General features: G+C 52.2%; 2 protein-coding genes across 3 annotated transcripts in view; both read right to left on the reverse strand.

Moving 5' to 3' along the window:
* CELSR3 (cadherin EGF LAG seven-pass G-type receptor 3) overlaps nucleotides 1-3,543 on the reverse strand; it is a 31,017-nt gene extending 27,474 nt beyond the window's left edge. The window contains exon 1 of the mRNA XM_048315400.1: nucleotides 727-3,543. Coding sequence (XP_048171357.1) covers nucleotides 727-3,373 — 2,647 coding nt within the window. The 5' untranslated portion in view covers nucleotides 3,374-3,543. The remainder of the gene's footprint in view (nucleotides 1-726) is intronic.
* A 4,576-nt stretch (nucleotides 3,544-8,119) lies between these two features.
* The window catches only part of NCKIPSD (NCK interacting protein with SH3 domain), a 51,438-nt gene continuing 31,672 nt past the window's right edge, over nucleotides 8,120-27,885 (reverse strand). For both annotated transcript variants that reach the window (XM_048315288.1, XM_048315289.1), the window contains exons 6-13: nucleotides 23,436-23,606; nucleotides 22,169-22,255; nucleotides 20,664-20,802; nucleotides 15,326-15,406; nucleotides 13,982-14,110; nucleotides 12,048-12,140; nucleotides 10,349-10,521; nucleotides 8,120-9,786 (exon numbers count right to left, since the gene is read on the reverse strand). In XM_048315288.1, coding sequence (XP_048171245.1) covers nucleotides 9,583-9,786; nucleotides 10,349-10,521; nucleotides 12,048-12,140; nucleotides 13,982-14,110; nucleotides 15,326-15,406; nucleotides 20,664-20,802; nucleotides 22,169-22,255; nucleotides 23,436-23,606 — 1,077 coding nt within the window. In that variant the 3' untranslated portion in view covers nucleotides 8,120-9,582. The remainder of the gene's footprint in view (nucleotides 9,787-10,348; nucleotides 10,522-12,047; nucleotides 12,141-13,981; nucleotides 14,111-15,325; nucleotides 15,407-20,663; nucleotides 20,803-22,168; nucleotides 22,256-23,435; nucleotides 23,607-27,885) is intronic.

Here is a 27,885-nt window from a genome sequence, read left to right on the forward strand (position 1 = left end):
ACCAACACTCCACAAAGCCACCCCTAGCTACTGCTAACATCTGCATTTGGATACTCCAGCAACACACACTGTGCTCGAGTTCCAGGCACTGTGCTCAGGTTTATCACAGCTGTCCCCTGCAACACTAAGTTGGCTGCAGAAAGGTGGTACCAGACTTTAGAAGCTACCCCACAAAGCGCAGGTGTTGGCAGGTGCCACAGCCAGGATCTAGACTGAGCTGTTTGCTACTGGCAGATGGGTGTTTAAAAGGGCTCCTTCTGCACTGAGCTCAATCCCTCCCTACCTCCCACGCGGAGCCAGGGAAGCGCTCGGTCCCGGCAGAGAGAAGAGCCACCTGGGCTTGGGAGCAAAGCAGTGTACCAGCTGGCCATCCTGGGAACTGTCTCCTTCCCAGGCCAGCACCCTATGGCACACAACACAGCCTGGCTGGCCACAGCACCTCCAAAGGTGCCTCACTAGCAGCCAGAAGTGATCTCACGGCTCAGTAACGATGCTTTGTTCTTGCAGACCATTTCCAGCCTTTACGGAGCGCTGCTCGGCAGCCTGCCTCCCATGCCACCCTTCACACCACTCCAGTAGTATTCCCTGACTAGAAGGGACTCCCAATCCAGATCTTGTTACCAGTCCCCAACCCAAACCCCGAAGCACAATGGGCTGTCCCAGAGGGACCTCGCAGAGCCCCCCCAAAGGTACTGCACTGAAGGTTTAATGATTTACACTCCCTACCTGTGACAGTCACCAGCATGGAGGCCACAAGCGGACGGTTGTTGTCCAGCTTACGGCTCAGCCTCAGCTCCCCGCTCGATTGATTTACAATCAACAAGTGCAGTTCGTTTCCCCGCTCAAAGGTGTAGAAGAGGCGGTCAGATGCATCTGGGTCATATGCTGGGACCTTCCCTATGACCCCCGAGGGGAAGGTGTTGGACTTATTGGACACGTAGTTATTGAACAGGATTTGGAAGTTCTTCAGAACAGGGCTGTTGTCATTCTGGTCAATGAGTTTAATGTGGACTGTGGCTCTGCTGACAAGAGGGGCAGAGGTGGCCTGCACTACAATCATATACTCAGGTTTTGTCTCATAATCCAAGTCTATCAAGGCTGTGAGCTCCCCAGAAAAGATGTCCATCTGGAATATCTCAGGGATGTTGCCTTCCACAATTTGGTACATGATCTGGGCATTGGGTCCCTCATCCGGGTCGACAGCCGTGATTTGGGCCACCACAGAACCTACGATGCTGTTCTCTTTTACCAAGACCTCAAACTCTTCAGCAGGAAAGACAGGGGCATTGTCGTTCACATCCTGAATGGTAACCTGGATGTGGACAGGAGTTCGCTGAGGAGGGATGCCCCTGTCCACAGCGTAGGCAGTCAGTTCATAGACAGGAACGTTCTCGCGGTCCAGCCTGCGCACAGTGCGAATAATCCCCGAGGTGGGCTCTATGGTGAAGTCTCCATCTCCATCCTCCCCATTCTGGAAGGTGTACTGCACTCGCCCATTGGTGTGAGCATCCCGGTCGGTGGCAGAGATCTGGAGCACGCTGGTGAAGGGAGGTGCATCCTCAGAGATAATGCCCTGGTAATGAGGGCTGACGAACTGTGGGGCATTGTCATTAACATCATTCACCATGATTTCAACATATGTGGTGTCCGCCTTCTGGGGGATCCCATTGTCCTTGGCAGTGATAGCCAATGTATACGTGACCTGGTCCTCATAGTCCAGTTCTGCCTGGAGAGTGATGGCCCCAGAGTCTGGATCAATACGAAACTGAGGGACGTTGTCTTCCAAGTAGTATGTGATGCGGGCATTTTCCCCCACGTCATCGTCCGTGGCACTGATCATCACCACGGTGCTGCCCACAGGCCGGTCCTCATTGATGCTCACAGAGTAGTGGGCACTCTGGAACACAGGCCGGTGCGTGTTGGCATCGGTGATGTTGATGTGAACGTGGCAGTTGTCACGCAGGGTGCGATCAGAGGCTGTCACAGTGAGCACGTAGCGCCTCTCCTGCTTGTAGTCCAGCGGCAGAGACAGAGTGATGAGCCCCAGCCCACCTTGCGTGCTGATGGAGAAGCGGTTCCGTGTGTTGCCTCCTGTGATCTGGTAGGTGATGGCACTGTTAATATCCCGGTCGATTGCCGTGACGCTGAGGACGCTGGTCCCCACAGCTGCATCCTCGTTCAGGCGTATGAAGTATTCCTTCTGGGTGAACTCAGGGCGGTTGTCATTGACATCCATGACAGTAATGGTGACGCTAGCTGAGGCAGATAAAGATGGAGAACCATGGTCACGAGCCTCTACCCCAAAAAAATAGTGCTCGACCGATTCCCGGTCCAGGGGTCCACTGACCGTGATCCATCCAGTGGCACTGTTCACCACAAAGGGTGTGTCAGCCGAGACCCCTGTCAGTTTGTACTCCAGGCGCGAGTTCTCGCCATAGTCTGCATCCACGGCCTGGATGTGGATGACAGAGTGGCCAAGGGGAGCATTCTCCAGGACGGAGATTTGAAAAGGGGTACTGACAAAAATGGGGGCATGGTCATTGATGTCCACCACCTGGATGCTCACCATGCCAGTGTTGTTAGAAAGAGGAGGACGCCCCGCATCCTGAGCCCGGATCCTCAGGGTGTACTCCCGCTCCACCTCAAAATCCAGTGGGGCCACCACCTGTATTTCCCCAGTTACACTGTCGATGGAGAACTGGCCCCGACTGTTCCCACTGATGATGTTGTAGTGCACCAGCGCGTTGTTGTCCTTGTCCAGATCCGTGGCGGTGACGCGCAGGATCTCGGTGTGGGGCCGTATGTCCTCCCTCACTTGGACAATGTAACGCTTCTCGCTGAACTGAGGGATGTTGTCATTCTCATCAAGGACTGTGATGTAGACCTTGACGGTGGCAGAGCGGGGTCCCGGCTCCCTGCCCTGGTCATTGGCTTCCACCACCAGGGAATACTTCTCCATCTTCTCCCTGTCCACCGGCCCGCTGGTGGTGATGAGGCCGGAGCGGGGATCGATCTCAAAGACGTCGTAGGCAGCCCGTTCATTGACAAAGCGGTAGCGGATGTTGGCATTGGGCGGGGAGTCAACATCGGTGGCCCGTAGCTGCAGAATGGGGTATCCCTCCTCCACGTTCTCCCGGATGGTCTCCCGGTACTCGCCCTGCTCGAAGACGGGGTCGTGGTCGTTGCGGTCAGCAACAGTGATGGCCACCATGGTGGTGGCAGAGAGCCGGGGTGCCCCGTGGTCAGTGGCCGTCACTCGGAAGTAGTGCAGGTCCATGCTCTCCCGGTCCAGGGGCTGGGTGGTGGAGATGAGCCCGGCCCGCGGGTCGATGCTGAAGAGATCCCGCGAGCGGCTGTTCATCAGCGCGTCCATGGAGTACACCAGCCGCCCCGCCTCGCCTCCGTCGGGGTCCTGGGCCGCCACCGCCACCACCGCCGTCCCCGCCGGCTGGTTCTCCGCCACCTCCGCCTGGTAGTTGTACTGGGGGAACAGCGGGTGGCGGTTCGGGGCTGCGCGCCGGCCCCGCCGCCCCGGGGCCGGCGCCGGGGACAAGGGCAGCGGGCGCGGCGGGGCGGCGCGGGGCGGGCAGCGCGGCGGGGACCGGCGGCGCGGCGCCGGGGGCAGCCCCGGGGGCACGGCCGCCGCCCGGCACGGCACGGCGGCGGGACAGCCCCGGCGGGCCGGCGGCCCCCAACCCGGCGGCGGCGCGGTGGCCCCCAGCCCGGGGGGGAACAAAGGGAGCAGCAGGAGCGGCAGCAGCACCAGCAGGAGCGGCGGCGGCGGCCCCCGGTGGCGGCGGCAGCAGCAGCGGCTCGGGGCGGCCACCGGCTCCTCCGCCGCCGCCATGGTGCCTCGGCGGCCGCCGCCCGGCCCGGGCGCACGGCGGTGGGCTCGGCGCCGCCCCCGCTAGCGCCGGCGATGGCCGCCCCCCGCCCCACCGCCCCGCGCCGCCGCCGCCGCTGCTGCCGGGGGTGGCGGCGGCTCCTCCCGCAGCCCCAACATGGCTCCCGCCGCCCCGCCCCGCCGCGCCCCCGCCCGCCCCGCGCCGCCATCTTGAGCGCGGCCGGGCGGGCTGTGGCGGCTGCTCCGCGCCTCGGGGGCTCGGGCGCCGTGCGGGACACGCGTCCCCGGGCCGGCCGCGAGTGAGCCACGGCCGGGTCTGTGCGAGGGGCTGCACCGGCCGGCACCGGGCGAGGGGCTCCCGGAGCCTCCTTGCCAAAAGCGCAGGGCCCGGGGACACCGTGCACACAGCACGCACCTGCGGAGCCCCCCGACCCGCTGCTGCGGCACTGCCAGCGTCCGCACGGCCGGGCCGTGCCCCGTGCCCGAGGAGAGCCCGCGGGGACAGCTGCCCTGCTGCGGCACCAAGGGCGAGACAGGAAGGTGCCAGCGGTTAGGCAGGAGGCGCTGCCGTGCCTGGCAGCCCCGCGGGTCTCTTCCACCCGCACATGTCCATCTGGAAGCGGCACCGCGTTGGGCATCGGCAGGGATGGATTTTACCGTGTGCATGAAGACGGTCTTCCTATGTCCCGCTCTTCCAGGCGGTGCAAGTGGGGTCACATCCCCTGCCAGCCGGCTCCCCCACCCATGGGCACACAAGCGCATGGCACAGATTTAGCTATCCCACTCTCCTTCCCTGACACAGACCCCAGCTGCCACCACATACCAGGTGTGGCATCATCACCAGAGGGTAAAGCTGCAGATTTTGCTTCCGGCATCCCTGATGCAAAAAAAACCCCTACCAATCCTACATCTTTTCCAAGGAAAATTCAGTTTGAGGCCCTTGTATTATGGTGATTCATTAACGCATCAGCCTCATAATTTAGTTGTTGGTTTGACTCAATCAACTAATATCTCATCCTAATCCACGGGAACTCATAACAGGTTTAGGAATAACAGGGTTTAGGTCTTCATTAGTGTTTCACATGCCACAGCAGGGGGACGTCCTTGGCCATGTCCTGCTGAAGGAGAGGGTACACTGGGGCAAATGCTAGGGAGTAAAGAGCCATGTCAGGGAGGAAAACAGCAAATCTGGGAGATGGGGGCAGTTTAGGAAGGGGTAGGGAAGGACAAGGCACACATGGGACACACAGTGCCTCCATGCACATCCCAACTCCAAAGGGGCTGCAAGAGCCCCCTGTGCTGCTGTGCTGGATGGGCTGTGGTTCAGGGCACACAGGCTGGAGACTAAGAGGACCCCCATATCCACACCACAGCCAGGCTAGACATCGCTGGCAGCCCTTGTGTAGGCCCTACATAGCTCCCAAAACAAACTCACAAATTAATAGTGGGATGGATTCACACTGAAGATGGAGCTCCACTCCCAGCACTGCAGGAGCCATGCTCACTCTCCAACACACTCCCACCCCACAGGAAACAGCACGAGGCTGGGCGAGGTCCCGCTGTCCCTTTGCAGAAATCCAAGTGGCTGCTTGGGAGCTGCACACTGCTTTGGCCAGCACAGGCCATCTGTACAGCAAGAAGGGCTCACAGGAGATGCACTGGCCCCAGGGCACAGCGGGTCTGGGGACCTCAAGGAGGTCCAGCTGCCACTGTCCTGGTGGTGCCCTCTGCTCCAGCTGTGGCTGTGGAATCCTACACGCTGCTGCTGCCACAGTGCTGAATCCTGATGCCACCAGTGCTTTGCTTCTCTGCTCCATGTTCTGGTACTCTACCACCAGCTCTCACCCAGCTTTGGTTCCACCAATGGTGACAGATAGTCCCCTAGCAATTATTGTTAGTGTAAATGAGGGGCTGGGAAGAGTACATGCTGCCCACTGATCAGGGGTTTGATAGCAAGCAGGCTCCCATTCCTAGGGTGGAAACTGAGGAAAAACAACATGGGGTCTGCAGCACACCCAGTATGTCCCCAAACCACTGGCTAGCCTCATGCAGGGCTGGTGATTTCCTCCCATCACCCCTGCAGAAGCCAAGGCCTGGCCATCACCGGGGAAGCCACAGGGTGGGCAGAGCAGGCAGGGCTTGTCCTTGCCCTGTTGCTTGTGCCGAGCACGTTTTAGGACCGCAATGGGAAATATGAGGCAGGACCTAAAGCGGTGGCCAGTGCAGCTCCGCATGTGCCAGAGAGAAGTTCCCCTGGTGCTTACACAATGCTCAGGGCTGACACCCAGTGAGTGTGGATGTCTAAGCCCCTGGAGAAGCCAACATGTTAATTTATGAACTCCACAGGATGGGTAGTCTGCTGTGATTAACTCCTCAACCACCACATAGCGCCTCTGGCTTGGGTGGTCCTGCACCAGCACTGAGAGGGCTGTAGCCATACCAGCCCTAGGCATGCTGTGCTCTTGGGGGATTTACCTTCTCCCCTCCAGACCCTTAAGCATCCACTTGAGCCCTCCCAGTGCTGTTAGGATAATGCCAGAGCAGCCCTGGCTCTGCACACAGCTCACCCTAGAAACCTCATTTATCATAGGGCAGCTCATCACCCATGTGCAACAGGAACATGCTAGCTGGATCATACATCACACCTCCTCAAACTGGGGATGTGCCATCAGGAAACCAAATCAGGAGAGAGGCAATACTTTTTAAAAGTAATGAAGGCTTTCAAGTTTATTTGTTCTAATTACCCAGCTGACAGCTCAGGGGAGGAGGAGGAAAGTATCAGGGTATTACTGCCACAAAATAGTTGTAATTGAATCATTCCAGACAATAAAGCAGAAGCGCAGGTCACAGGCATTGCATCACTCCCCCCCACGCCAACCCCCCAACACCCCTCACTGTTGCACTACAATAAAAACACCAATACGAGCAGACACTGCTCTAATTGTGGCCTATTACAGCAAACAATCTCGAGTGTCTCACCTACACGGAGAGCAGGACCCGCTGAGCAGGCTGGGGGCAGCGAGTTTACACGCTGCAGTTTGATTCCCTGTGATGTGTGAAGGCCTTTCCTGGGCAGCAGCTGCATCTCTCCCCCTGGACCCCATAGCCAGCTGCCCCCCAGCTCTCCCAGCCCTGGCTGCGGGTGGTGGGGCAGAGGGTGTTATGCTACTCTGCAGCTGGGCCGGGGTGAGCAACCCCATGGACAGCAGTGGCTTGGGGATACCAATGGGAGCCACCAGCTCTGCAGTCTGGGCTCGTGGCAAGCAGAGCCACAGGTTCTGCTACTGCTGGGTTTGCCTGGCACAGCAAAGCCTGTGCTGCGTCACTGAGGGCAAGTGCCAGATGAACATCCCACCACAGCAGCAGGTCATGAGCCAACAACAAACCCCAGCAGCACTCAGAAGCAAGCCAAGGTTAGCTCACAAGTACATGCAACCATGTGCTGCACAGAGCAATGGGGCACAGGACAGCCACCATGGGGGACACACCAGTGAGCACTGGCAGCCCTTATGTGTCACGGTTGCCCCCAGGTGTGCAAATTGCACTTCAAGGCCACACACCTGGGGACTTTGGAGACAGGCCAGAGGCAGGAGCAAGGACAGCCCTGGTCCCAATTCTGCAGGCAGCTGTGTTTGATGCTATCCCTATGTTTGGAGTGGCACAGCCTGCACCTGGCATTTACACCCCTGCCCTGGCAGGGCTGTGCCCGTGGCCCGGCTGGCTCCCTTGGCACAGAGCCAAGAGCAGAGACCAGCTTCCTGCTGCCAACATAGTGCTCTGCCCGGTGCCTGCTGCCCTCCCACCATAGAACCCCTGCCATCCCAGGCACCTCAGAGCTGCAGGCGCAGGCTGAGGTTTGGGAGCACCGATCCGCAGCCAAGGCGCGATTCATTACACTCGCTACAGACCATTAAACCCGTCCTGCGCGGGCTCGCTGCCTTGGCAGCCGGGAGCCAGCTGAGGCTGCGCACACCTTGCGGGGAGCCAGCCGTGAGTCCAGCTCTGCCAAACCCTGAATGTGCAGCAGCGATGCTGGGCAGGCCCCAGGAATGATGGCTGTGGCCCTAGCAAGGGCTGCTGCCCTCCACCCTTCCTTGTCAGCCAGCAACATGGTAGAAGAAAACAAGGCCAGAAGCTGTGAGGGGAAATTACTGCATTACCCCCATTTGGAGATCAGCACCCACTGCTTTGCCTCCATGGGCAGCAGGCACCCAACCACGCCTGCTTTGGTGCCCCCATGACAGGATTGGGCAGGCAGGGCTACACTCACAGAAGTCCAGTTTAAGACATTTTTATTCTTCTGCAGGTTACACTTAGTGTTTAAGAAAATACAGGATCCCTTTTGACATTCATACATTTTTACAGGGAAAAAATAGGTTTTTCTACTAGGGTGGTTATTAAGCTTGGGCATTCCCAGGCTGACTTCCTTGCCCCCCTTGGCTGCCAGGCCAACCCTCCATTCTCAAGCATCACTGCCCCAGTGGCCAGTCCAGGCCTGCAGAGCTTGTGCCATCCCCTCAAGCTAACAAAAAAAAAAAAAAAAAAAGTAAAGTAAATACAGTGCCCAGTATTTCCAGTTTCACTTTCCAACAGCTCCTACACTGGCTACTGCAAAGGAAGACCTGGGGACAGGGAGTGACCACACTGCGCACACAAATATCTAAGAGACCCACGTTAGTGTGTGTGACTATCTGGACCAAGGAAGCAGGTTAATCCCGTTTGCTAGAAACCTAGAGGAAATATAAATAAGGGTTCCCCACACTTAGCATAGTCACAAACAGCTACTGGACACCAGGCTCACGCTGCCTCTGAGCGCTGCCACAGGGACAGGGAGGGCAGCGAGGCAGAGCTACTATGAAGCTCAAGGCAAGAAATGCACACGCTGCACGAACAGAGCGTGCCTGCCCAGAGGCAGCCCCTCTGCTCAGGGCAATGCTGCAACAGAGGTGGCAAGCGGCAGCTTCACTTGGCAGGACACGTCTTTGTGCTGTGTCCGGCCAAGGGCTTCCTAAGGGCAGTGTCACCCACGTGGCTGTTACTTCTAGGCTGCCACAGTGTGCAAGAAATTCAGATTTAAACATCACTATAGAAAGCAGATTGAAAAGCAGCTGCTGGGGTAAGGCCTCCATGACCCAAGGTGGGCTGCTGCCCAGAGGCAAAGCTGAGGGCCAGGAGGGAGTGAAAGGCTCACTAGACGAGGCGTTAGACAGCGAGCAGCTACTTTCCCTTGGCAGGGCTGCAGCACATTGGCACTAGCAGCAGGAAACAAAACAGATGTTACAAAAGCTTCTTCCAAGCACCAGCGGACTCCACTTGGTCACTGCAGGGAGAGAGACGCACATGGAAAAGAAGTGATACTCTAAGGCAAAGGCCTTTCTCTTCAGGACCTCGGGACACCAGTGCAAGCTAAACATCCCCCCATGCTGGCTACTAAGCCCCCACAAGCTTTCTGCCCTTCCCACTAACACCAGCTGCCCAAATAGCTCCTGCTGAGTCTTGCAGGCAAACCACGCGCCAGCGCCCACCCTGCTCTGCCTGCCCCGGCACCAGGCCCCAGGGGCACCCCATGCCCTCTCTGCTGCTGGCACTTCCAAAGGGCCGGTGAACACTGTCCCAACCTTAGGCCTCGCACAGAGGGATATAAGGTATGAGCTGTACTGGAAGGGAATGGGGAGAAAGTGTCAACAAAAGACATAGTCGATCCAAGTGGTTCAAACTCCAGTCCAAGCTGAGGAGCATTAGCTGGTACCAGAAGAGATTTCTGGGAACTCCTTGTAAATCTCCAAGATGATCAGTTTGTCCATCTGGCACTGCTGGTCCTCCTCCTCCTCGCCCAGGATGCGCTGCAGGATGCCCTGCAGATCGGCGAGGCGGTGCTGGTGCTGCAGATAGGGTGTGGAGCGGATGATGGCGTGCATCAGAGACAGATACTCCATCCTCAGCTGCCAAGTGGGAGGGGAGACAAACCACAGAGCACCGTCAAAGATTTGAAGTGAGATAAACAAGTATGCCAGCCTCCATTAAAGCATGAGCACAGGAACAGCTGCTGCTGCACCATCAACCAGAGCACAACTCCAGAGGCACCTGCTTTTCCTTAAGTATCATTAGTAACTATGGAAAACTCTGCTTTTCCCACAGCAACAGAGTGCTGCTCCTCCCCTTCCCTCAAACACGTGTACATCCCCTGCCTCTTGCAACACCAAGCGAGAGAGTCCTCCTACTACTACTACTCACAGAGGGTCTCTCTTCCCAAAGGTCCATGGTCAGAAGGGTGCAAACCACCAGAAGCCTGGCAGATCTTTCTTCAAATATGCTGGTGTGCTGGGCAGGATAAATCCTCCCTTTCTCCTCAGCTCCCAAGGTTGATTTAAGCACCCAGAAATGTTGTGCCCACCCCAGAACTCCACTCTTGCCTGCACCAGCAGGCCCCATGGGGGCCAGGAAAAACACCATTGCTTTGGGACTGTGCTCCCTTCCCCAGTGCCCATGGGTTACTGTGAGCACCTTGTCTCCAGGGGAGAGATCAGCAATCTGCCGCACCAGGATGTCTATCAGGACCATCATGTCCGTGTGATAGAAGATGCTGGCTGTATCCTTGCTGGCAAAGATGTCCTGCAGAAACTTCAGCACTGAGTGTGGTGGCTGAGGCTGATGCTTGAAGATGCAAACTGGATCATCTGGGGGAGGTAGAGAGAAGAGACTGTGCTGAGCCACTGTTCCATCTTCCGTGCACTTCCCTTCATTAGACCCTCTGGCTCTGGAGAGGAGGCTGCCCTGCCCTCGGCCAGCCACTCCCTGCCCATGGATAGCTTCTGTGCCCAAAGACCTCAGTGCCTTGCACAAAGGTGTGTAATCAGGATGGCAGCTCTGCAGGCTACCAAGATGAGACCAAACTTGTTATGATTAGCCTTAATCACTGTTTATAGTTCACCTACCATGCCAGGTGAAAGCTCATTAGCACATCGCCTCTAAGTATCTCCCGTTCTTGCTCAACAGCCACCACTCATTTTCTCCCTGGTTTATTAAGAGGGGTCCAATAACCCCTCTGAAAAGCCCATCAGAGCCTGTACCAGAAACAAGCTTTCACCAGAGACCAGGCTAGTACTATCCCAGAAGCAAGAAAAGAAACACTTCCAAGTTTAAATGAGCCACCGCATCGTGTTCTCTTGCAAAACATCCCTGCAGACTCCAAGAGGGGCTCTGGGCCATGGCAGCTCCCTCAGCAGTTGTCAGGAAGGCGGGCAAAAGAGAAGCATCTTCATTAGGTTGTGGCCCCCCTCTTTCTTCTCCCAGCTCCTCACTGAAAAGTGATCCCTGCAGGGAATCTGGCAGGGAAAGGACTAAACAAAGGCTTTGGGAGGAGGCCAGACAGAAGAGCACTGAGGTGCCTGCTGCCCTCAAGCTGATATAGTGTGGAGACAGTGATTTGCAGCCCCAAAGAGAACTAAAGCCAGAGTAAGATGAGCTGCAAGCATCACAGGATGGGTTATTTCCAGCAACTCAACAAAATGAGTTCTCTCAGGCAGCAAAGCCCCTGTGCTCCAGAAGGTATTAGAAAGCACAATAGCGGCCTGCAGCACGGGCTGAAAGACCTGGCACCGCTCTTCCTGTGGAGATCTCCAGCGTTCCAGAAATCTGCTCTGCAACAGCTCCACGAGTGCACTGGATTTCACTCCATGCATGGAGCAGACACAAGGCTAACCCTCTGCTGGCAATTCAGAAATGGAAAGTTCCACTCTCAGCAGCATTTCAGAAGACAAAAGCTCCCTCTGCATCTGTCCCCCAGGGCAGATGTTTGCCAGCATGGGCAGAGGTTTGTGTGCCAGCACACATCGAGTCCTCTGCCTGTCCAAGGACAGAAGTGGCCCAGGACCAGCCTTCCTCCCAGACAAGAGCTTGCCACGGCAGCTGGTCCTTGCTCTGAGACAGAGCTGATCTGACCCAGAAGTATATGGAAATGGCAGCCACTCCTCTCTCCCTAGATGCCATCAGCCATCACCTCATTCCTTGTGCAGCTTCATCCTCAGCAATGCAGACTGTCACTCTCACAAACTCACCAGGAAGCAGCACGTCTTGCCTGAGCTGACCGCTCCTCAGCTACCTGCATCCCCGACATCCTACCCCCTAATGAGCATGGGGCTTGTCTCCCCAAGCATCTCTGTGCACCCCCTGCCAGGCACGTAACAGTGCCACACACACTCACCTCCTCTGTTCAGCAGCAGCAGCAGCTTCTCTGTGAAAGTCTTGACATTGGAGTGCTTGCTTATTGTAGTCATGATCACACTGTGTTCTGGAACTAAGGAAGAAACCTGTTCAGCATCTCCCTTTGTCTCCTGAAGACCATGGTGATAAAAACACATAATGGGTGGCTCCTATTTCACATCAGTGCTCTGGGAAGCTTTGGGGAACCACAGTCTATCAGGGCTACGAAAAGCTTCAGGCCCACAGAGTGAGTGGGCAGGGGGAAGGAAGGTGAAATAAATCTGGAAACAGCACATGAAACACTGGGGATTTGGTGCTTTCTCCATATACCTGATTCATGTGTGGGTTCCCACCTTGCCAGCCAAACGCTGGGAAATACCTTGCAAAGGCTTTATGTTGTCAAACATTACCTCTGCTCACAACCCTCTGCAGCCAAGGGCTCCATTCTTTGGTACCTTCTAACTTCCTATCAGCAGTGCCCTTCTGGAACTTAGAGTCTTGCAAGCTCTCTTAAGAGGAGTCCCAGGAGCATCCCAGAAGAGAAAAGTTTTTCTCAGCACTAAACACTGTGCTGTGCAAGGGTACAGGCTGAAGACTTCTTCTAGGAACTGGCCCCTTGCCTGCTCTGGGGGTGATTTGCTGTAAAATACACTTACCCTAGCAGAGCTTATGTGCGTGCGTGAGCGTGCACACTCAATCACATGCACAGCACAGTGTGGCTACCTCTGTGGCCTGTAGTATTTCACAGGCTGAAAAATGTCTCGGAATCCTGAATGCTATCAATATAATATGCATTTAGGAGAGTTTTTGAACTAATGCTGCATCACCAAACTGCATGACAGATGAATCTTTCAGACAGAGGAATAAAAAATTCAATCCACTAATAAGCAACATGAACATCATTTACCATGTTCTTAGCATCAGAGAACAAGTCACTGCTCTTGGCTATGCCCCAGGTGGGCAATAATCCCCAGAAACACACTGCCTGTCATGCACTACTGCCTAATTACTGCAGCCAGCAAGGATATGGGTAAGTGTGAGAAGGGGTAGTGAATGAAAGCAGCTGAGATATACTTAATCAGTCTCTGTGCAATCAACTTTCACATGGAATTAGAAACTTTTGCATAAATTTCAATGAAGCGCAACCCAAAATAACAGGTAAATAACTGGAAATATCGTTGCTGCTTTATCCTCCCCTCTCTCCAAAAAGTCAAGGATGAAGTCATGAAGCAGATGAAGGGAAACTAATTAACTGAAGACAACTGGAGCAACAGGAGACTGGGTTAAGGAGTGGCTTCTCTTAGCAGGACCTGGAACTATGCTCCAATCTTCCAACAGGCTTCAAAATGTGCAGGCAGAGGGAGGGAAGATGCCCTTCCCTAGGGACCTGATGTGCTGTCTGTCCTCATGGAGCTCAGCAGAGCAGGGAGGACAGAGAACAATGCAAACAGGGGAGAGCACAGCTCAGGCCAATGCTGAAGGGCCTGACCCCAACAACTTGGCACTGGGTGAACTTCAGGCAGAGTGGACAGGGAAGCAGAAGCTTTGCCAAGACCTGCAGAAGGCAGAGGACTTTTCTTCTGAACTGGCATCAAGAAATGCCCACTGAAGCATCTTCTCTCCCAAATCACCTGTGCCTATAAACTAACCCCACTCATGCTCTGCAAGTACAGCCCAACAACTGCTTTGATCAGGCACTCTGGAAGTCCAGTGACAAATCCACTGGGTTGCCAGAGCTGCTGGGCAGGGGCTCTCAGACCATTTTTTCCTCTAGGGTTTTGCACCATATTTAAACACAGCGTAGTGCCAGAGACTAAGGGAGCTGGTTGGTGGTTATAGCACCATCAAGACCCAGCAAGATTCTCCCTCCCCATTTTTCACACCCTCACTCCAGACCACTGAAATCCTGCCAAGGCAGAGCAGCACCAGTTTAACCTGGAATGTGGAGATTGAAGGCCAGAAGGACGTTGACAAATAAGTCAGGCAGCTGGTCAGTGGTGTCCGAGGGCAGCCCGTCCTCAATCACATCCAGCAGGAACTGCACAAACTGAGAGTTGAGATGTTCTGCACAAGGAGAAAGGGGCATTTACAGCACAGTGAAAACAAACCAAGCCAACAAGGGACCATCCAAGCCACTTCTCTGTGCTTTTATGCTTAAAAACCATTAGTTGAGTGCTAGTGTCAGTCTCCAGGGAATGAAGGGCTCTTCAAGTGGACTAGACAGACCACTGAAGCTTCTTTGTGTGAGACACAGTGCAGGGGAATGCTGAAATTTGGTCCCCCAACTGGCAATTTTTTTTGAGTAAACAAAACTCCAAATCCTGCTGTAGCTTTTTGCAGAGCCACTGCCACCAGTGAGGGCTTCAAGTCAGGAAGAGATTGGTATTCTTGACCACTGGTTTAGTTAATCTCTTTTAAAAAAAAGCCCTAATAATCTAGATCATTAGTAATAACCAAGTTTTCAATTTAGCTATTAGGAAAGCTCAGGAGCTCAGGCAAATAAGTCCACCTGCAGGAAATAACTGCCAGGGTTACACAAGGAGAGAAAAACAGGAGGTGTAGAGGCTCATTCCAGTCTCTACTGCACCAGTTTAAATCTTGTACAGGTTTACCCAGTGTTAAGGTAATGCTGCTGACAAGATACTTATAAAAATCTCTACTGCATTTCCAGGAAAATTAAGCCCAGAACTTCCCAAATACAACACAGCCTTGGGAAGAAGCAGGCAGGGCTTTCTGGCTGAAATGAAAGGACAGAGGATAAAACAGGGAGAATATTTGCACTTCATTATTGACTGTGATACCCTTAATCATCTCCATTTTCCCTAAGAGCCTGAACTACACAGGGCTGCACTATCCTGCTAGAAGAGAGACCAGAAAGAGGCCACATGATGCAGCTGACAGCCTTAGTGGGCGTTTGTGCAGGGATCTGGGATCTCAGCCTCATCAGCAGACAGTCTCCAAAGCAAGTAAGAGGTGTGTGCTTTCACACAGGCCAGAGGTAAAACAAAATGCCACTTAAGTCACAGGCATGGGCAAATCCATGTTGCCTGCAGCGTGGCATTCAGTCCTCCACTGCTCTAACCCAGATTTGTGCTGCTCCTTGGAACTCTGGCATCTCAGCCCAGTGCTTCAGCTGCCAGGCTCTATTGATAAACAACAGACCCTACTCTTGCTGGGCCTTCCCCACCTTGACCATCAGGAAAGGTCCCTTCCCTGTGTCTGCCAGCATGCCCCAGACATCCCACCAGCAGCTCTGCCATGAGCACAACCCACTCTTACCATAGTGGTGATATGGCAGGGGCTCCCCCATGGAGAACATCATGGCCAGCACCAGTGCAGAGTAACACATCTTTTGATGATCTGCAAGACAAAGGTCCTGTCATTAGTTCTTCTGAGGATGTGAAACCTTCCCCCGGCTGCAGCTGCCAAGTCACACATTTAATGCAGGCATTTAACACGGATTAGCCTGCTCTTCATTCCTGTATTGACTGAGCTGTAAGGGTGTTTTTCCCCATTTTAGCACACCACACGCCTTCTGTGCCGTGTGTTTCCAAAGCAATTTAAAAATAATCATAACAAGAGTCCTCTATGTTTTACCCCTCTACTTCAGAGGATCTGGGCAAACTTGATCTGAATAATTAAAAACCTCCCCTGCACAGTCCCAGGACACATCCCATAGTTATGTAATTACTGAACCCAGAAAAAGCATCCATCTGGCCAGCTCAAAATACTGCCTGTTCCAACCAACACCACCCCCAGACAGCCATGCTGCTTGTTACCATCTCTGCACTGCTCTACTTTTGCTACCTCAGCTCTGCCTGAAGGTATAAAAGGTCCCTGGGGAGACCAGATCACTGCTCAGGCTGTGCATCTGCCCACCTCCCAGGCCACGTCTCCAGCACTGATACATCCCAGAGCCTGCTAGTCCAACACAATTTTTGCTGGCAGCAGTTTTATGAGAATGCTCCAAAGGACCCCTGCCAGTGTCTTTCCTGAATTTTAACTAATGGATATCTCTCAATAGATATTTGCAGAACAAAAAAAAGTCATGGAATAGGATCTGTGCCCTCATCAAATGTAGCCTCTGTCCAGTTCAGCAAGTCTGAAGACAATAGGAAAATGAGTATTATTATATATAGGTTACCACACATACTGGCTAAATAAAGTTTGGCTACATCTTCCAGAAAGAGCCCTGGGGCACAAGGAAACTGAAGGTGTATTTATGAAAAACTGACCAAAACTACTTTTCATTACAGGAGAAAAAGGCCCCTTCAATCTATGATGCTTTTCCTGGCCATACTGCTGCCCTGCACAATATACACCAGTTCCATGGCCCCCTCCAAACCCTTTAAGGTATTTCACTTCTTTGTGCACAAATCAGCCCCTCTCTAAGCACCTGCACCCTGCAGTTTGGCTCTGACTGCAAGGGCTGATGCCTTCACTGTCACCACCTACTCCTGGACTTGGCCAAAGGACTTGGGACATTTGACAGCTCTCGGGTTTACTGTCAACATGGGGAACAAAATGCTACTAAATCATTCCAGCCCCTTGCCCCCTGGAAAGTCAGCTCTGTCAGCAAAGCCTCTCTACTCAAAGCACACACGGACTCTGTCAGAGCTCCACACGAGGCCTTGGTTTTCAATCAGCAAGTACTTTGAGTAAAAATAGATAATTTGCAGCTTAACCAGATACTACAGCATTAACAAGAGTTTGTAGACCATGTGGCAGCAAAGGAAGGCTGAAAACTGCTGTTTACTCTCTGTAAACAGAGAGGGAGGATATTTAATGACTTAAATATAATTCATACTTATATAAGAAGTTCTCAGCTATAAGGTGACAGTGATGCCAAAGCACACGGCAGCAAAAAAGGGGATCTGACAAACTGTTCACCACATGGTTTCTTCATTCTTTCCTCCATGGCTCCCAATGGGAGTTGGGTCTTGGAGGCAGGATACTGCAGGAGGTAGACACAGGGAGCTGCTGTTCTCATGTTCCTAGAAAGGCTTTCATCAACAAAACATTTTCTCTCATCACATCAGGAGCAATAAAATAAAGTGAGAGCCAGAAGCCAGTGATTAACGTGGTTGTAGCAAATATGGAAGAACAGACTAGAGATGGGAGGGAAGAGAGTAGTTTTACACCTCCTTGGTCCTTCTGCCATTAACTGATGTCCCTTCATCCTGGTTGACAGCAGTCTATGTGATTAGGAGGCAAACCTTGTTGTATTTCCCTAAAGACAACAAATCAAAGGATGCTGAAACCAGCCAGAAACCCGAACTTGGGGCAAATCCAGATTAACCCAGGACACTCACTCTGCACAGGCTCTACAAGTTTTTGGGAGTGTCCCAGATGCAGCAGGGCAAGACTCCAAGACTCACCATGCTGAAGAACAGAGTAACTGTCAGTCAAAACACAGCTTTTTTTGCTTTACCTTACAGAGCAGCACCAGTGGCTGTAGGAAATTAAATAGTATCAATGCAGCTCTCTTGAAGCAGAGGGACTGCTGATGACAGACTGATAAGCATCACTGAAGCAGCCATGACAGGCAGGAGAGATGCAGCTGTTTGCTCACCAGCCTGTGTTGCTGAAGCCTACTGAGATAGTGGTGCGAAACTGCTATCATGTATGAAAAGCATTTCTCTGAGGCCTTTGAAGGCCTTGCTTCCACCTTCTAGACACAGCAGTGTGAAATGTGGGCACTGGGAGCAGACACAATTGTCTAGGACTGAAGGGAGAAGAGCCTGACAGCTGGCTTGCATGTACACTGTGCTGCAACAAGGGAGAAAGTCATGATTATAGACTGGATTATCCCTGTCTGTTTTCTTTGGAATTACTCTGGCTAACTCTGTCTTGCTGTGGCTTATTATAAGGTATTCTAACATGGATAGATGTGCAGGCAAGCCGTAGCAGAGGGAAGGAGCTGTCCAGAAGCAGTAAGACCCAAACATCTGCAGAAGAACTGGCCAGCAGCCAACACGCCTGCATCAGTCCAAGGGTAAAGTCCTTCTCACCAAAGGCACCCAGCATCCACAAACAGAGCTTCTGCCTCAGCTGCTCTTCAATAATAAACCAGGAGGGACCCCACAGAGCTGCTGCAGCCAGTTCCATGCTCCCCAGTTGTGCAGTGTTGGCACTGATTGCTCTGGCTCCAGTCACCCACAGAAGGGATTAGCTATTCCACAGCATGTCATGGATCAGCTATTCCCCAGTTTTTAGTAGCAAAATAAGCTCAAGTCGTTCTAGGATTCAAGGTCATGTTTTCACACAAGCTTGCCATTTGCTGGCAGCACATGAAGCAGTAAAGCACCAGAACGGCAGGAGGGAACTACTAATGCCCTGAAACACCTTTGAAGGACAGACACATTTGGGCCAAGGATGGTTACCCCCCTGCAGCTCCACTGTGAAGGCTGAGAGGACTGGATGCTGCACAGATGCCACTGCACAAGTGCCTACCACAAAGCTGAGCACAAGGAAAGCAGCGCGGGATGAGGACACCAGTTTGTGAGGCTCCTGTATCCACACAGTGGTCTGTCAGCAAAGGAAGAGCAGCTTCTCACCCTCCAACTGGACCACCTTACAGGAAGGAGGGAAAAAACCCTCACCTTCACATGATGCTAGGGAAAGGGAGATGCTGCAGAGCTGCAGGTTGGCAGCTCAGAGGACACCGTAGAGCCACTTCTCACCCACTTCCACTGCCATGCTTTTAGGACCCCAAAGCAGAGCTAAGACTTGCTGAGAGACAGGCCTGCTCCAGCCTCAGTACTACCTGGACATCAGCAGAGGTGTGCAGAAGTCACACAGGTCAGAGCACAAAGCTCCACAACCACCAAGAGGCTGAATCAGCTGTGCTGTCTGACATGACACAGCCCCGGGCAAAACACAGCATCACTGCAACCAGGCAAGGAACAGCAAGTGTGACCAGCCCACCCTGCCTGCACAAAGGCAGCTCAGGAACAGGCCAGTAGACAGAACTCTGTTTGGGAAGGTGCACAGGATGCTCACTTGGGGACAGTCTTTGTGAATGGATGATGGAAGCACAATAAAGTTTATTTTCGGCAGCACAAAATCAGAAAAAATGTTGCTGCAGGAGCACAGTCACAGTCCCATAACCAAGTAGCATTTGTTTCTTGGGCAGTAAGACCTCAGCCTGGAGAAGATGCTTCTCATGCATAACCAGAGTGTGATAAGTTCACAGCACAGGATTTATAAGCAGCAGTAACAAAAGAGAAAGCGTAGCCAGCACAGGACTAATACCTGCAGTGCCACACCACCAGCCCTTCGCCCTGCCCTGAAATGCCACCATCCTCACCTTTGAAATGCCTGCACCTCAAAGCATCTAAGAGGAAACAAAGCCCTCTGCAACAGGCTTGATTTTCATCTCCTACAGCTCTTTCCAGACACAAGATGAGCCCTGTTAATGCTGCCCACCACAGTCAGGTTGGCACAGTCTCTGCTGGGATGCTGGGGACAGGAATGTCTACTATGCAGGTTCAGAGTGGTCATCTAGGACATTTACTCAGCTCACATGAAATGGACGGGACAGTCCTGTTCTCTGCAGACCTGCCAACCCCTACAGAGTCTCATCACCAAATTATACCCCTCTGCAGCTTCATGACACCCACAACAAACCAACAGACTGCAACCAGGGCAGCAAGGCTGCAAACACCAGGCTCTTCTGATTTGATCCACGTGGTCACTCAACAGCTACTCTAATTGTGGGTCACAGTTAGCACAAGACAATGGATTTTCAATGTCCTTTTAAGAGAAAGATGCCACTGCCAGCAGTGGTGGCCTACAGCCTGGCTTCAAAATGGGGAGCAAAGCTGTGACTGTGCAGGACCAGGCACGTGTGGGGAGCTGGAAGGTAATGCCAGGGGAGTATTACTACATGCTTAACTTACTCTTAGGCTTTTCCCCAGCATCTCCTTCTGGCTGCTCAGAGATAAAGGACACTGGGCTAAGCAGGAGCTCTGAGGGCACGAAGGACATTCCTATTAGTAGCAGGGACAGGTCATCCTAACAAATAGAGGTGTGTGAAGTAGAAGGAACATAAGGGCAAAGCCTGGGTATGGAAAGCAAAGAGCTGGGAAAACCTGGGCTGCGGCACTATCCTGCAGAGGACCAGGACTGCAATGTTAAAAACAGCACTACCATCTCTCTTGGCACAGTGGTGGAGAGAAGGCCTTTTCCTTTAACCAGCACACATCTCACTCACCAGGATGAAACACCACAAAAATTTGGTATAGAAAGCTGAAAAAAACTCTATAAGAAACTGCAGAGATCTTCCTTGAGATGAGCAGGTATCTCTTGTCAGCATTATAAAACAAAACTGGTACAACTCAAAACGTGTTTTAAGACATCTACAAGAAGTGACACAGATCATTTAACGGCATGTTCAATAGCTGGAGGGCCTCACACCGTTGGACTGAAACATCCCTTCCTGTGCATTCCTCAGTCACAGCTGTAATAACCTGAATAACTTTAAAGCCAGACACCATTGCCTCCCGAGCACTGGGCATGTGGAGTAGCCAGGCAGTGCGGGGCCACTGCTGCTGCTGCAAATCATGTAATGGGAAGACACTTTCCCAGGGCCCTGGGAACAGCAGCTCTGGCTCACCCTGGGTGTGAGTCTGCATGTCCCGGGCCAGCTCCATCGGCAGCACGGAATTCACGAGCGTTGAGATGACAGCAGCATCCAGGTTGCACATGGCTCCAAAGCACTTCAACAGCAGCAGGCGCAGTGGCACCCTGTGTTCCTGCAAAAACAATTTGTTAGATCAAACCATGTCCCAGAGGAGGGCTCACTCTGAAGCAGAGACACAGCTTCTAGAAGCTCCTGTTGTTGAGAAGCCACAGACCTTCCCAGGGTGACAGTGAACCTAGAAGCTTTTAACAAGCACAGGAATCACTTTACAATAATGTTCACAATTGGGCTGGCTACGGGTTGTTGGCACATGTGGTCAGACGCAATGTGGCAGCCAGAGCTCAGATGTGAGATGCCCCATTTCATCCACTAAATCTGGTAACACACCAACAACCCATACCTGTCCCCAGCGGAGAGACTGAATTTGCTGGGTAGCCAGGATTCTCTGAGCACACTAAGGTTTTGTGAATGCTGCTCTGATTAAGGTTTCCTGACAATGTAACATTGGCAAGCTCTCTTTAGGAAGTTTTGGGACATGCAAGGATTTCAGCAAAGATGATGCTCAGCCTGCAGCTCCCGTGCAGGAGCTCTGATGCTGAGGTAACCTTCATACTCTACCCTCAGTCAACATCTCCAGGCTTCAGAGAACACAAGTGAGCCAAGCCTTGGCACTGGGCATGACAGTAGCCAGGACAGGACACCCAACTGCTCCCTACCTGGTCAGGCTTCCTTGGAATTGTGGTCAGAGAAGAGCAGGCAGTGAAAGTCAGCAGGCTCTGTTATGCCCAGCCTGCCTCCCTGCTGCTCTCAGCTATGCTACAGACCCCTGATCCTGAGGTCTGGGTTCAGACACAGAAGTGCCAGATGAAAGCAAAATGCCACAAGACTTGATGTGCTGTAGCTGGGGACATAGGGACAAGATGGAGAAAAGTTTTTTACTCCCACAGAGTCCTGCAACAGAACATTCCAGGAAGGAGGGGGCAAAGCAACACATCATAGGCATTTAAGACAAAACTTCAATCTCTTCCTCTGAATACTGATTTCCTTCCTCACTCCCAAGGCTTCTACTCACTACCTACTTTCCTAAGCAAAGTTATTTACTAATGAACAGGAGTGCATCAATTACAAGAAGAGCAATCACAGCCTGTCAGATCTCCCAAGGCATCCTCTGAAATCCTTCCTCTAGATACCAGTGATACCAATGCTGTCCCTCAACGGACCAGTAAAAGCAGCAAGCTTTACCCTTCCCAGTGCTAGCTACTGCTTCAAAGTCTACAGCATCCTCTGCTCTTTCACACAACTTTCATGCATAGCATTGACATTAGCCAGCACTCGAAAAGAATATGCTGCAATTCCAGTGAGACCACAGCCCTATCCAAGGGAAACATCTTATATATATATTCATCATACCAACCCTGCTCCTTTGCATCTTCAGGGAAATCTTAAAAAGAGAGGTCTGGTGCATTCTGCCACCTTACCATCTGATAATATGCCACGAGGGACAGGACAGATTCAAACTCATTCTTCTTGCACATTTTCTTGCAAACTTCTGGGTCTGCATCTGTCTGGAAGAAGGAATGGACAGGTAACCCAGTGACACATCAAAGCAGAAAGTGCCTGCTGCAGGGACCTTGAGGGAGTCCACTTGCTTTCAGATGTCAGTAGCCCCAACATCTCACAAAGAAACTGAAGGCAGAGCACAAAAACAGGTCAAGAACCATCACCTTTCATATTCTGCATCAAAGTGGATTCTTGAGAAACGCCTCCGCCACAGAGCATGTCTCGGGCTGAAAACATCTAAAACATGACCTGAGCAGCACCTGATTGAGAGCATCACACAGTTACACAGGGCAGCTCCAGCACTGCTCCCATCCTGAGAAGTACATCTCCTCCCACCCCTAAGTGATGAGGAAATGGTTGCACAAAACCCCACTCTGCCTTGCCCTGCAGGCCCACAGCGAGGCAGCACAGGCTGTACGTGGAGTGACAAAGACCTTGGCATTTATTACAGAAAACTTACCTGTTCTGTTTATGTCAGAACTGGAGAGGACTACAAAATAGTGCCAGAGCAAAGCCCACACCAGTACCCCTAGCACAGACCGTGTCACTGCACTGAGGGCAGCTCCCACATCATCCCCACATACAGACGCACTTGTACATACTGGTGAGAGCGTTGGGACAGTAATCCCACTGCTGCTCACTATGGGCCCGTTCCTTTCCTGTATGCACAGATGTGTCAGATGCTTTATACTTTCTCACAAAAACAGCTTTAAAGCTCACTTTCAAGGCAACCAAAGAATGTTCTTTGCATTTAATGAGCTTCACTCCACAAGTACCCACCAGCAAGGGAGGATGTTTTAAGTGGAAGATGTTTTAAATGGGCCTAGGAGTGCAACAACCCTCACCAGAGACTTCCAGGTTTTCTGTGGGAGGTTAGGTTTTTTTGGAGGTGGGGGTTTATATCCTCTTTTGATAGGTAAATACCACAGTTCCCATGAAGAACAGTTCAGTAACGCTTTTCAGAACAGCTTTGTAAGGTAGAATGGAGAGTAAAGGCAGCTCAAGAGCCCTACAGAGCCCACAGAGAAGGGTAGGGCTTCACAATGACAGTGAAGGACGCACAAGAAACCTCTGCCCCCTGAAACAGCAGATCCAGTGGCAACAGCGGGGTGAAGGAAGTCAATAAAAGGAACTTCACCAGGGCTGTCTTCTCTGCTCTGCCTGTAAAGAGAGGAATTTACTCACCAGGATGCGAAGCAGCTCCTCCAGGTAGCAGCAGATGACATTCTCATCCTCGTAGAGTGCCCAGCTGCGCTGCTGAGCATCATCCTTGTGCCTGGCCAGATCTGCAAAGATCACCTCCAGACGCTGCTCGTCGTGGCAGATCTGGCCCGAGGGCAGCCCCGCACTCAGGTTCTGCACGACAGCAAAACCACTGGTTAGTGGGGCCCTGACAGCTGGCTGTTGTTTGGGTGCCTGTTTCCTGCAATCTTGTCTCACGACTGGCAGCTGACCTCATTCAGTCAAGAGCTGGCAGTACAAAACCAGTAAGTTTGTGACACATGTTATTTCAGGAGCCTCTACCCTCTGTAGATTCTGGAAATCATCCCAAAAATGGGAATGGCCAAACCAGCCTGGTATGGGCCAGGACCACTGCCAGGCAGCAGCTGAGCACCCCCAGCAAAACAGACGTGTCCTGGACACCAAACCACACTGCACAGCTACCTCGAGGCAGGAGAAGTTCCCTCTGCTGCCCACTCCCCCAAGCCTGAAAGGGACAGATCTGCCTTTAATCCTTGGCTCCAGAGCAAGGACTTGTATGGTCCTTTCCATGCCAGCTGCTCTAGGCCTGGATTTTCTGCAGCAAGAACAGGAACCAATTCATCATGGGCTGCTTTGGTTTTGCTTCATTCCAAACAGCAGAGCTCCACTGTTCACCACAGCTCTGAAGTGTGTAGCCACTCAGTAAATCTTACTGCACACATTCCTTTCTCAAACTGCTGTCAACTGCATCCCCATCACTTCTGCCTCATACACAACCCTTGCCATGAAGGTCTCACTCTTCAGTTGCCTTTCCTTTGCTTTTCCTCACCATCGAGAAAGACGGGAATGTTGAGGGAGCGTTCAACCTGCCCCAACAGCTGCTGTGCTCTGGGATTTAGGATAAGCCTCTAGGACCTAAGTATATCACATGAATCACTTGGTTTCCAGAAAGCAAGGCAAGAAGGGGGGTTCAGTACATGGAACTGAGCTGATCACAGTTGATGAGCCCAGGCACCATTAAGAGAGGTAAGGACTAATTTGTGAAATAGCTTAAATTATATACACAAGGGTTTGGCAGCAGTGACAACAAGCAGCAGGAGATCAGCAAGGTGGAAGAGAATCAAGCTGAGAAATTCAAACAACAGTGAAAACCCACTCACTGAGACCGAATTCCTAAAATTTTTTGGATGAGGCTGTCTTATCACAAGCAGTAGCAAGGCACGATCACTCAGTGAGAAAAGGCCTTTACAGCTTAACAGCCAGGACATCTATCCTGGTGCAGCTCCTTCCAACAGGCTGGCTGTGCAGGCAGGGGCAGCAAGCCTTTAGGCAGACTTCACTTTGGGAGCAGAGCAGAAGGATTTCATTTGGAGACACAAGCCCATGTCTTGTGCCAGGTGGGACACTTTCAGTTGCACACCTGCACGTGGATGGCCCTTCCTGCCCATCTCCCACCCTCCAGCCCTCTCTGGGGAAACCACTCCATGTTTAACAGTAATGTCTTGCCTGCTTTATTAGAGACAGAGTTGTTAGTCATTTGCTTTGGGGTATGAATTAATTTCATTAATTTAATGGACTTCAAGTCCATGCTTCAGTTATACAATAAAAAAGTTTTCTTGTTGCTGCTTCTTACATAATTTTTGTCAGGCAGGTAATGAAGGAAGGAGCATGCAGGTTTAACACAAGCCTCTGTACACTCTTGAAATTTTGGGAAGCTGCGGGTGGCCTAGCAGAAAAGCAGGTAACCAGCTGTGAGAGAGCACAACAGCTTTCAGGAGCTGAGTACAAACACAAGAATTTCCCTCTGAATGGTGATTTATCAGAAGCAAATACATTAAGAGACTTACTTCATCTTGTCATCTCTCTGCTTCTCCCTAGGAGGACCTACAGCACTGCAGTGTCACCTGCCTGTCCCAGCTGCTTGGGAGAGGGTTCTCCATTCATGTGCCTACTCACATCCTCCTCAGTGGAGCACTGCAGGGCCAGTCCTACCTCAATCCACTGCTGGGACTCTTTTTGGATGATCATTTTAATGAGTACTCGTTTTAATGATCACTCTATTCAGCCTCTTACCATTAATCTACTTTCTCCAATCCTTCATCTGCAGCCCTTAACGACTCCACTGAGCACCAAGCTCCTAATGGACTTGGATGAGATCAATCCATTAACAAGCTCTTCCATCTGACCATGTAACTACACCTCACACTGTCTCAGTGCACCATCAGCACCATTCTCAGCCTTCCCATCACCAGGGTCAGGTCTCTGCTTATTAAACATCTTGGCAGATACTACAACCTGCAGCATCATCATATGGTCATTCCAGGAATCTGCTGGCGAGCCCATAAGCAGAAGGCAATTTCAGTATTTCTAACAATGCCACTTTGCACTATCTTGCTGCTTCAAATAGTTCCCTGCCCCCAACCCAGCAGAACAAGCTGCTGCAGGGATTTCATTCTTCCTGAGCAGCCCCAAACCATTTTGGGAACTTTATCATACCCACACTACTCAGAGGTGGCCACACCTGCCATGCAAACCCAGCTGCTATCCTGCCCATTTCTTATTTTCCCATTCCCATGCCTCTCTTCCCCCCTCCCCACCAGCAAGTGCAGTGGATCACCAGTGCCATGGGTACACACATCTTCCCTCCAGATGAGCCCCAAAACCATACAGTTTTCAGACACATTTCAGGCGGACTGCTCTGGGGCTTCCTCCACCCTCTGGGCAGCAAACTGTTCCCACTGCAACACCATCCACAGAAACCAGACAGCTAACACTGCTCCCAACACACACAGACCGCCAGGCTCCTCTGCAGCTGCTAAATGAGATGAAACGTGGTGCAAGAGAGATGCCTGACTTCAGCTGAGCCAAGTGTCCCAGGGCAGGCCTTTCACACACACTCTTTCAGCAGCAGCAGGTCAGCTCCCAGCTGACACAGCCCCATCCAGGGCAGGTCAGCTCTGCAGGGAGGCACTGTCGGCCATGTACAGACCTGTGGGTGTCACAGGGAGAGAGCAGCACTTGGCTTTCAACCCCCACATTAGCTGTGCCTCGGGAAGGTCTCTGCAGCCTTTGCTGTTCAGGGGTCCCAGCCACCTGCAGCCCAACACACATGGGCTCCACAGACATCCTCAGCAGCTCTCTGGAGGAGTGGGACCATTACAGCTGAGCCGGGATGGCTGCGTGCAGTACTCTGCCACAGACCTTCATAAAGGCTCTTCCAGAAATGACTGAGGAAAAAGACTTGCCTAGGCATTAATGCATTCCTCCCACCCTCCAGATTCACCTTTGTTACACTATCTCACTGAGGAGGAGTCCTCCTAACAGCCGAGCCAAAGCACTCGCCTTGAAAGCACTCACCCTGCTGATCTTCCCTTGTCTCGGGTGAGTGTGGGGACAGAGCTCCCATGGGAAGTTGAGCCCCAGAGCAGCCTTTGTGTCTTGTCAAAAGCAAGTCTCCTTTAAGCAAAGCTGAATCAATGAATGAATGGGAAGGCAGCCACAGGGCTTCAGGACAAGGAGAGGGTTTCAGCCACATTAGCCATGAGGTTTGTCAGAGCTCGTTGAGGACAACAGGCACTGGTGATGGGCAGCTGGGAGCAGGTCACAGCCCAGCACTACAAGGGAAACCCCCCCCCCCAGAAACACATCACCTCCCACATCAACTTTCTGACTTGTTCCTCCATCTCCAACACATCCAAGAACAGTCTGACCCCACTCAGCAGCTCGGGCTCAGCTAGAAGACTGACCTACATTACACATCTTTGTCAGCAGTTTTCAAGCTTAAATTTAAGGCAACCAGAGATGGGTCTGAGTCACAACTACAACACAGCAATGCAATCTTAATAAAAAGCAGATAAGTGGTTTCTGAGTTCTCCCTCTCAAGGTGCAGCTAGCTTGTGCATTGGGCACTTCTGGTTGTCTCACACTAAGTTTAGTAAATCTGCAAAACTCAACCTCCTTAGACACGATATCTACAGTACTACCCCCTCCTCTCAGATGGGAGATAATCCAACAGACCTGAAGGCAATCACATATCACCAAAACCTACTAATCCAGGTGACTTTCTAGAAGCGCAAAAACCAGGCAGCATCTCTATCATCTTTAGGTATGTCTAAATTTCCAATGAGGTCCCATAAAAGCCAGCTCCAGTTTAGACAGTCACTGCAATGCTGCCTTTGAAAAGAGGTTTCAGTCACCTTGTGCATCTTACCCAGTCACTGTGACATTTATCAGGAGCCAGCTCATGGACAAGGAGAGGGGCCGTTTCCAAGGCCAGGCCAAATGCGGACACAGGGAAGCCAACCTGGCAGGTTTGCTCCTGCAGATCAGGGTTCCCCAAATAGTATGGTACCTCTGAAGCATCTTTCCTAAGGTGTGAGATCCTCAGCATCCTCCTTGTCTCTGCTGTTCCCCCAACTTAGCCTTAAGTCAC

This window comes from Corvus hawaiiensis, chromosome 11 (genome assembly GCF_020740725.1).
Source record: "Corvus hawaiiensis isolate bCorHaw1 chromosome 11, bCorHaw1.pri.cur, whole genome shotgun sequence".
Classification (NCBI taxonomy): Eukaryota; Metazoa; Chordata; class Aves; order Passeriformes; family Corvidae; genus Corvus; species Corvus hawaiiensis.